This window comes from Oncorhynchus nerka, linkage group LG15 (genome assembly GCF_034236695.1).
Source record: "Oncorhynchus nerka isolate Pitt River linkage group LG15, Oner_Uvic_2.0, whole genome shotgun sequence".
NCBI lineage: Eukaryota > Metazoa > Chordata > Actinopteri > Salmoniformes > Salmonidae > Oncorhynchus > Oncorhynchus nerka.
Genome location: NC_088410.1, coordinates 25,858,981 through 25,868,990, shown reverse-complemented (window position 1 = coordinate 25,868,990; position 10,010 = coordinate 25,858,981). Strand labels below are relative to the sequence as shown.

The 10,010-nt window shown below is 43.4% G+C and overlaps 1 protein-coding gene across 3 annotated transcripts; it reads right to left on the bottom strand.

Annotated features, from left to right (window-relative positions):
- Positions 1-475: 475 nt before the first annotated feature.
- On the bottom strand, positions 476-9,136 carry rnaseh2a (ribonuclease H2, subunit A). 3 transcript variants are annotated; one of them, XM_065001361.1, is made up of 9 exons: positions 9,036-9,136; positions 4,828-4,994; positions 4,537-4,608; positions 4,192-4,318; positions 4,000-4,087; positions 3,436-3,573; positions 3,051-3,138; positions 2,571-2,694; positions 476-1,865 (listed from the first exon to the last, which is right to left on the bottom strand). In XM_065001361.1, the coding sequence occupies exons 2-9, from the start codon at positions 4,952-4,954 to the stop codon at positions 1,700-1,702; spliced, it is 930 nt and encodes a 309-aa protein (XP_064857433.1). In that variant the 5' UTR covers positions 4,955-4,994; positions 9,036-9,136; the 3' UTR covers positions 476-1,699. The 3 variants fall into 3 exon arrangements, with proteins under 3 accessions (XP_064857433.1, XP_064857435.1, XP_064857434.1); XM_065001363.1 differs by lacking the exon at positions 9,036-9,136 and adding an exon at positions 8,836-8,977; XM_065001362.1 differs by lacking the exon at positions 9,036-9,136 and adding an exon at positions 7,930-8,352.
- Positions 9,137-10,010: the final 874 nt, after the last annotated feature.

Genomic DNA, 10,010 nt, shown 5'->3' with positions numbered 1-10,010 from the left:
ATCACTGGTATTTTCTCAGGGAAACTCAGTATAGTATATCTTGTATTAATATGCATTTTTCATGATAACTGTAGGCCTAGGTATTACTTGTCTTAAGTCTGTCACTGAGTATGAAGCATTAGAATAATAGTAGGCAGTCATAATATGAGCTGTATTTAAGCTTAAACAATGTATTACCTTTATGACTTCCTGGACACTTCCTAATTATTCAAGTAAAAGGTGATTTCCAGTGCCTATGGAACGTTGTGGTGTGTGACTCCTATAAAGGCAACAGCAAGATTGTTCGGGAGAGGATTTACTTGAAAGATATCTTGAAGTATGTTTTTCACCACATGAGGGCAGTATGAGAATATGAAAGTTGAGCATTACCTACCAACCGCAGTATTCAAACAATAAATAATTTAATTAAAATAATAAAAACATACCTGAAGTAAACACTATTTCCTTTCCTGAACACTATGAAAGAAATAGACAATTATTTAGAAACAATATATATTTATTGTTCATTTCACATTAAAGTATTATTCAAATGACAACAAAGCTCATGAAGTTGTGCTTGAATCCTTTTCAATTGATCATTCAATCAGTGGTTTTCACAGCAAACAGTCTATAAAATGTCACTTTTTTTAAAGTTAATATTCTGTTAACTCCAAATAACGCCAAATAATACATTGGAGAGAAAAACCCACAGAAAAGCCCACCTCCTGAGGAGCTGGCAAGTAGGCTGTCTACTCGCTAGAATATTTTAATGACCTGTATACAACCACACCGTTCTGCTGTTGGGGTACAACCACACCGTTCTGCTGTTGGGGTACAACCACACCGTTCTGCTGTTGGGGTACACCCACACCATTCCAACACAGAAAAGCTGCTTTATAACACACTTGATACCCATTTTTGGAAAGAACACTATTTCAGTAATATTGTAATTAAGTATAGATCACATTTCATATACATCTGGAAACAGTGGACAGAGACTTTAAACAGAATGTGTGTGTGTTGTGCACCATGTCTCAGTGTGTGTGTGTTGTGCACCATGTCTCAGTGTGTGTGTGTTGTGCACCATGTCTCAGTGTGTGTGTGTGTTGTGCACCATGTCTCAGTGGGTGTGTGTATTCCTCTCCTTGTCTGGGTGGGTGTGTGTATTCCTCTCCTTGTCTGGGTGGGTGTGTGTATTCCTCTCCTTGTCTGGGTGGGTGTGTGTATTCCTCTCCTTGTCTCGGTGGGTGTGTGTATTCCTCTCCTTGTCTCGGTGGGTGTGTGTATTCCTCTCCTTGTCTCGGTGGGTGTGTGTATTCCTCTCCTTGTCTCGGTGGGTGTGTGTATTCCTCTCCTTGTCTCGGTGGGTGTGTGTATTCCTCTCCTTGTCTCGGTGGGTGTGTGTATTCCTCTCCTTGTCTCGGTGGGTGTGTGTATTCCTCTCCTTGTCTCGGTGGGTGTGTGTATTCCTCTCCTTGTCTCGGTGGGTGTGTGTATTCCTCTCCTTGTCTCGGTGGGTGTGTGTATTCATCTCCTTGTCTCGGTGGGTGTGTGTATTCCTCTCCTTGTCTCGGTGGGTGTGTGTATTCCTCTCCTTGTCTCAGTGGGTGTGTGTATTCCTCTCCTTGTCTCAGTGGGTGTGTGTATTCCTCTCCTTGTCTCAGTGGGTGTGTGTATTCATCTCCTTGTCTCGGTGGGTGTGTGTATTCCTCTCCTTGTCTCAGAGTGTGGCCAGTCTCTGCAGTCTCCTCTCTGTGAAGAAGCGGTGTGTCTGGTGTGTGTTGCCCTGCTGGGCGGAGGTCTTGGAGCCTGTCTTGAAGTAGGAGAGCATGGAGGTGTTGTTCTGACGGGCTGCGGCCTTCTCACCATCCTCCTCATCATCATCCCTGATTACACACAAATACTTATGTGAACTTGTTCTACTGAATGTAGACAAACACAGCTTTCACATTACGCCTCTTCCCTTTTCACAAAGCTGAAACACTTGTATAGTAGTAAAATACATTAGTAGAATATAGGGTAAACACTGAGCACTTTTCACCATCTACCACTCCCTTCCCTGGCCCATCTCTAAGCCCTTCTTCACCTGTACCCCCTCTCTCAACACAGACCCTCATCCCACCCCAGTCCCCCTAGCCCATCTCTAAGCCCTTCTTCACCTGTCAACACAGACCCTCATCCCACCCCAGAGCCCATCTCTAAACACTGTACCCCCCCACAGACCCTCATCCCACCCCAGCCCCCTAGCCCATCTCTAACACAGACCCACAGACCCTCATCCCACCCCAGTCCCCCTAGCCCATCTCTAAGCCCTTCTTCACCTGTACCCCCTCTCTCAACACAGACCCTCATCCCACCCCAGTCCCCCTAGCCCATCTCTAAGCCCTTCTTCACCTGTACCCCCTTCAACTTCATCCCACCCCAGCCCCCTGCCCATCTCTAAGCCCTTCTTCCCTGTACCCCTCTCTCAACACAGACCCTCACCCCACCCCAGTCCCCCTAGCCCATCTCTAAGCCCTTCTTCACCTGTACCCCCTCTCTCAACACAGACCCTCACCCCACCCCAGTCCCCCTAGCCCATCTCTCCTCACCAGTGTACAGTGACAGCCTTGCTGTCCAGCAGGGTCTGTGTGGTGCTCCAGCTGAACCTGACAAACTGAGGGTAGCCAAACACCGGGTCAAGCTCCTTCAACAGCCACGCCTTCGTCTTCGGGTCTGGAGGACACAACAAGAAAAAGGTCCATTCTACTTTATTTTAAACAAATGATACAATTACAGCACTAAAACACGACTGTATTTCTACAAACTTCTATTTAACACAAAAGATGGGCCTCCATCCTTTACCAGCCATGACTTTTAAAATTGCAGAATAATACAACATTTAAACGATGGTCTCTGCACTTCTAGTGTTAAAACACATTCTATTATTAAAGGACAAAAAGAAAGCATCAAATTTGACTAAATTGGGATTCAATACAAGATGCTGAACTTCATATATCGTTCCAGTGTTGCCAAGCCATTAAAAAGTGTGTGTGATGGGTGAAGATTCCCTAACACGCATCCCTACTGACCGTTGGGATAGCCAGAGCCGTAGTCTGCATCCACCTCTCCTAGGTCTTCTGGAAAGTTCCAGTCTTTTACTGAATGGTCCCTGGCCACCTGAGGGAGCAGCAGAGATCATTTAGGGCAGTGATCCTCCTTCTTAGCCTGGTCCCAGGTCTGTTTGTGCGCCTGTCAACTTAATCGCTGTCAGGGTTTGACAAGAAGTTGGCATGATAGCACAAACAAACTGGCACTCAGGCCTCACCTCAAATCCTGCTCCTGAAGAGGACTGCTCATCTGGGACAAAACCCTTCACTCCAGTAACTTTCAGGTCCCTGGTCCCGAGGTACAGGAGACAAAGAGAGGAAACTATTAAAAACAAAGGAAGAGTTTGGCATTAGCGTGACATCTAACCTTGGCACAGATACTGGCAGCACTGACTATGGGGAAGAGGGAGTCAGCTTTGGGTCGTACGGTCACTTCCACCCCGGGGAACCGCTGGGACAGCTTCTCCTGGTACTTCTCTGCAGGACCCACCGTGTCCACAAACACCTGTCACACACAGGGAGGGAGGACAAGGGACAGGGTAGTAATAAATGATTGGTCAAATGAATCAAACGACATTTCATTTGTCACGTGCTTCATAAACAACAGTGAAACGCTTAGTTACGGGTCCTTTTCCAACCATGCAGTTAAAGATACAAAATAAAATAACAAAAACAGAAATAGTGACAGAAGGAATAAATACACAGTAAATAACGAGTAAAAAGAACATGTCTATATAGCTGGAAGGGTAGTGACTACGGTAGAGAGAAAGGGAGAACGCGAGGGAGGGAGACATAAAAAGGAATATAGAGAGACAAAGCCAGAGAAAAGAGGAGGGCAGAAAGAACATCTAGAGGGTTTGTTATGTTGTATGAAGGATATCGGTGTGTTTGTATGGATGGTTTGAAATAACCAAGATGCTTTGTACCGTACCTCTTTGAGCTGCACTCCACTGTCCAGGGCGAACTGTACCAGGCCAATGGCTGCGTCATGAGAGAGAGCATTCAGGTTGTATTTTGACCTGTGGATGAACAGAACGGTTATAATCATCTGTGTGTGTGTTCGGTTGTTCGCTCTGTGTCTCTTTCTCTGTGTGTGTGTGTAGTACAGTATGTGTGTAAATACCTCTGCAGCATGCTGGTAGAGATAGTGTTGGGTGAGAGAATCTGAAGAGCCCAGCCTACAAAGCTCTTGGCCTCGTCCAGGTTGCGGAATAGATCCTCTCTCTGGGCCTCAGTCAATGTCTTCGAGTCTAGAAGAGGAGACACAGTAACTCATCATTGTACAACAAACAGATGCATGAATCAACTTTGTTGATCCTCAAAAGGTTTGTCACTAGAGACACAGACATGTACAATACAGTCACACAGGCATCCTTCACGACACATATATGAAATCATTATTTGACAGATTCCTCTTGAAGGTTATTGCATATCTTTCAAATCAAAAAAATAATAATCATGAACTTACCTGCCACTTTTAAGTCCTTCAGAGCTTCCTTTTTGGCGACGGGACAGAAACATATTCCGTAGACCATGGGTCCTGGTAGGGCGAACGCACCATATTAGCAAGCAACATCAAAGGATGACCAAGCAACTAGATAACAGACATTCAGTGACCTACTAAGTGATCCATGACGTTTGAATAGGAGCCAATCCATTTGTTTAATGGCATCTGCTAAATGACCAAAATGTAAACGTAAAAATAGATGAGTTAACATGGACTAGTGATCCATGACATTTGAAAAGGAGGCCCACTCACCCAGTACAGGCCCCCTGCCGGCTTCATCGATACCCAAACAGCAGTCTTCTGTCTTGCAGACGGCAGGTATTGCTGAAGCCAGGCGACAGCTCACCGAGTTGTCTGCTTCAAACTCACCGAGATCCATGGTGACCTTCCACTGTCTGTTTCTGTAAGTCTGGAATCAACTGTAAACAACAAGATCTGTAAACAACTGTACAGAGAAAGTACACTGTAAACAACAAGTGATCTGTAAACAACTGTACAGAGAAAGTACACTGTAAACAACAAGTGATCTGTAAACAACTGTACAGAGAAAGTACACAGTAAACAACAAGTGATCTGTAGACAACTGTACAGAGAAAGTACACTGTAAACAACAAGTGATCTGTAGACAACTGTACAGAGAAAGTACTGTAAACAACAAGTGATCTGTAAACAACTGTACAGAGAAAGTACACAGTAAACAACAAGTGATCTGTAAACAACTGTACAGAGAAAGTACACTGTAAACAACAAGTGATCTGTAGACAACTGTACAGAGAAAGTACACTGTAAACAACAAGTGATCTGTAAACAACTGTAAAAGATAAGTAGCCTAAACAACTGTAACTAACATTTCAAGGGTCTTGGTGAGTAGCTATGTTGACATTTTGAAACGTGAAATAGCAATCAAATTGTAAACAAGCAATTACAAGATATAGCCAGTTAGAAATAACAGTAGAATAGTGATGGGTGGGTTGACTCATAATCCGCCGTCCCCACGGTTACATCCGCAGGGAGGTGCAGGTTTAGGGTCATTAAATAGTGTGTGGATAAAGGGAGCATGGGTGGACACAGCTGTCTATTTCCTTACAACTGCTAAAACTGCTATCATTTGGAAATGTTGCATAGAAAATAGTTCCTGTTTTTTTTGTTTGTTATAAAATTCTCTCCCTGGTCCCTAAACGTCTTTCCTCTGTGAAAGAAGGAAAAATGACAAAAGAAAACTGATGTCAACTAGATTGAAGCATTCATCCTATCTATATGATTCTGGTGACACTGGTGAGCAAAGGTTTACTTCTAGGGAAACATAATGACAGAAGAGAAGCTGCATGTATCTAATTATAGACAAGTTGACTAACAAATAGCCCACCAAAATGTCAGAAATTATAAGCACAAACATAGGCATAAAAAAATATCTTGCACCCCCTGACAACAACAAATAATTCTGCTGTCTCTGACTGTAGCCTAGACTAGCGGGTTAGGGTCGGATGTGGGCCTCAGATTTCCACTTTATCACATATAGTCAAGCGGTTGTGGATGGCTTATTAGTAATTCTGGGCTGGTGTGGGTGAACAAACAGCTGACCTGTGAACCATTCACAGTAGAACTAACACGTGGATGTGTCGGTAGTAGTGCAAATCCCATGCATGCACGTGGATGTGTCGGTAGTAGTGCAAATCCCATGCATGCACGTGGATGTGTCGGTAGTAGTGCAAATCCCATGCATGCACGTGCATGTGTCGGTAGTAGTGCAAATCCCATGCATGCACGTGGATGTGTCGGTAGTAGTGCAAATCCCATGCATTCACGTGGACTTAAGCTAGTCTGTGGCAGTATTAGTGCAAATCCCATGCATGCACGGGGACTTAAGCTAGTCTGTGGCAGTAGTAGTGCAAATCCCATGCATGCACGGGACTTAAGCTAGTCTGTGGCAGTATTAGTGCAAATCCCATGCATGCACGGGGACTTAAGCTAGTCTGTGGCAGTATGCAAAGTATTTTGGAGGAATGACAACCGTGACCCAGCACTCTAACATCTTTACTTTGGTGAGTTACGGAAGTATATTTAAGCTAGTCACTAAAAGAAGTCAGGCTGATAGTGAGAGTGCAGCAGAACGACGGCCTGGGTCAGAGCAAGATCTCAAACTCTAGGCGGCATTCTGCCTTTCAGTCTTCAGCGGTTAGCTTCGCCCACGACTGGCCCATGTCAACTATACTCAACAAAAACATAAACGCAACATTTCAATTTTCCCATGTTTCATGAGCTGAAATGAAAGATCCCAGTAATGTTCCATACGCACAAAAAGCTTATTTCTCTGTTTACATTCCTGTTCGTGAGCATTTCTCCTTTGCCAAGATAATCCATCCAGCTGACAGGTGTGCAATACCAAGAAGCGGATTAAACAGCATGATCATTGCACAGGTGCACCTTGTCCTGGGGACAATAAAAGACCACTCTAAAAAGTGCAGTTTTGTCACACAACACAATGCCACAGATGTCTCAAGTTGAGGGAGTGTGTAATGGGCATGCTGACAGCAGCAATGTCCACCAGATCTGTTTAATTAACATTCAAGTTCATGTTCATTTCTCTACCATCCTCATTCCAGAGAATTTGGCAGTACATCCAACCGGCCTCACTACCGCAGACCACGTGTATGGCGTTGTGTGGGCGAGGGATTTTCTGATGTTAACGTTGTGAAAATAGTTCCCCATGGTGGGGTTATGGTACGGACAGGCATAAGATATGGACAACAAACACAATTGCATTTTATTGATGGCAATATGAACTGTACTTAAGTAAAGTCTTTGAAATTCTTGCATGTTGCGTTTATATTTTTTGTTCAGTATACAATCCCCACGCTGTGTTTTCACGTTTAGAAACGTCAATCAGCGCTTTGCATACAGCTTTCGAAATATATGGTCCTTATTAGGGTGTCCAATCAAAAACGCATAATTTCACCTCTAAGAAAACCAATGGTCCAAACCTCATGTCTCTATCATAATTCATTCAAAAGTTATTGCAGTTTTTACCCTTTAGGAGGGACAAAATTAGGGTGAATAATTCAATGGAGGCATGAGATAAAAAAGTGTCAAAGAATCTGGAAATCGCACTGCGTCAACTTGGCTGGATGCTGTGCGAGAATTAATACTAACTGACAGGCTCGCCGTTGACCTAGTCATCCTTCTTCTCAAATCCGGGGGCATAAAACAATACAGAGGTAAGCTAGATATCGTTTTTAAGACAACAAACCATAAATAAGTGACATTTCATCACCAAACCTCCTGGGTGGACAGACATCCTACCCTTATTTTTCATCAGCAATAAAGAATCTGTCAAATAAAAAAATATACACTTACTGTAGCAGTTTTGCACAGATCCATACAACTATAGGTGCCTCCATCCAAAGAAACTACACTCCCGGAGTTACGGTTACACACAGAGGTTCGGCAGCCTGCTAGATAGCGAATTAGCACAGGTGGTCGCCTCTGTCTTCCATAAATGTCCCATAAACAAGCGCTGTAACATGGAGATGTGGCCTTGTGGGAACATTCACCCTATAAAAAAGTTATCAATTCAACCTTTCGTTTTTTGAAAAGTATTTATCGCTGGTAAGAAAGAAAGTCCTTATGATTCCAAAACCGTACCTCAAGCGATGCATGTTAATGTTCAGACCAAACATCGTGGCTCTTACAACTACAATATGTAACTTTTTAGGCGACCAGACCAAACTTGTGAGTTAGAGATGTCACTCATTGAAAGTTAGAACAGATCTGTCGCTTACTAGACTATGTGCGCTATTTCTATGCTTCCCGTTCTTAAGTTTCGTTTATGCATCGCACTTTGGGTTTTGTACACCTGCTTCAAACAGTTGAAAATACATTATTTTTGGTTATGGAAAATATATTTCACAGCAGTTTAGAAGGTACATTGATTCTCTACACTATACTTGCTTGTGTGTCACAAACAAGCAATGCAAACCATTAATTTTAGCAACGATGAAATGGCTGAGCGGTAGTGCACCTTTTAAAGCATTATTATGTCACTTTTTGGGTGACCCAGATTCACATAGAAATATAAGTTATAGATCTGTCACTTTCATTAAAGCAAGTCAAATTAGCGGTAGACCTGTGTTATGTGCTCGATTTCTATGCTTCCCGTGCTTGAGTTTCGTTTTTTTACTTTCGGTTTTGTGCACCAGCTTCAAACACCTGGAAAAAACAATATTTTTGTTTATTAAATTGTTTATTAAATATATACTTCACCCCATACAGAAGACGCCTTCGTCAAATGACTTGTGTACTAGTAATGGAACTGAGAGTCGTGATCTAGGGCTAACTGTCTAGCTAAGCAGTTTGTTTAATGCATGTTAGAAACATTTTAGTTTCTTACTTGCGTTTAGTTGAATAATGTACGCCGTTTAGCAAGTGAAAAGGAAAGATAAGCACATAAAATTCCCACTCACCCCGTGTGTTGTCGATGTTCTTGTCTGGTGGTCAGTCAATTTTGGCGCGGAATCGCTGACGTGACCCTCATGCGGGGCTTTGTGGGATTTGTAGTCCCACCCACTGTATCCCTGGGTTGTAATGCCTATTCTTTTAGTGCAGTACCTCTACACTCGGAGGATGGCAGCAACAGTCTTCCACCTTACTGGTCTAACTCAAGGGCTTGCATGTTAATTAAGCATTTCCCTATTTGTGCATGTGACAAATAAAACCTGAAACTTGAACATGAGTGACAACAACAATGTCACTCTGTTGAACGAGATGCTGAGTGTGTGTTTGCACACGTCGGCCCCTGTGAACAACAAATATTTCACACACAAAACAAAATCCCATTGTAGCTACGTACACATGACCGAATCACTTAGGTTGGTATTCAAGCGAATGTTAACATGGTACAACAACAAAAATCACGGCCTTTCCTAAGTGGTCCCTTTCCCCCTCCTCCCCCGCCTCCCCCTCCCTCTTGATGGCCTCGCGGTTGGGATTACACAGTGACATCTAGATTTAATGTAGCCTAATTTACCTGCAGTCCAGATATGTTAGTGGTTATAACCATGTCACAGGATGTCATCTCTGAAAGAACACACTTCTTCTCAAGTCTCTTTTCATGTTTTCTCTCTTCTCACTCTGATAGTACAACATGTCAAACTATTAACCCTTTCCTCATTACACCAACCACCATGATGACTGATATCATTTATTAACCTACATTCATTTGTTGTTCCCACTTGGACGTTCCAATTTCATCCAACGGAACGACAAGTCCCCCTCAATGGGTGCTAATTAGTTAGCAGTGGTTAGCACACGGCTAGCAGCCGTGTGTGTGTGTGTGTGTGTGTGTGTGTGTGTGTGTGTGTGTGTGTGTGTGTGTGTGTGTGTGTGAGAGAGAGCGGTGGTGACCATGAGGACGTACTCATGGAGCATTAGCGTCGTTA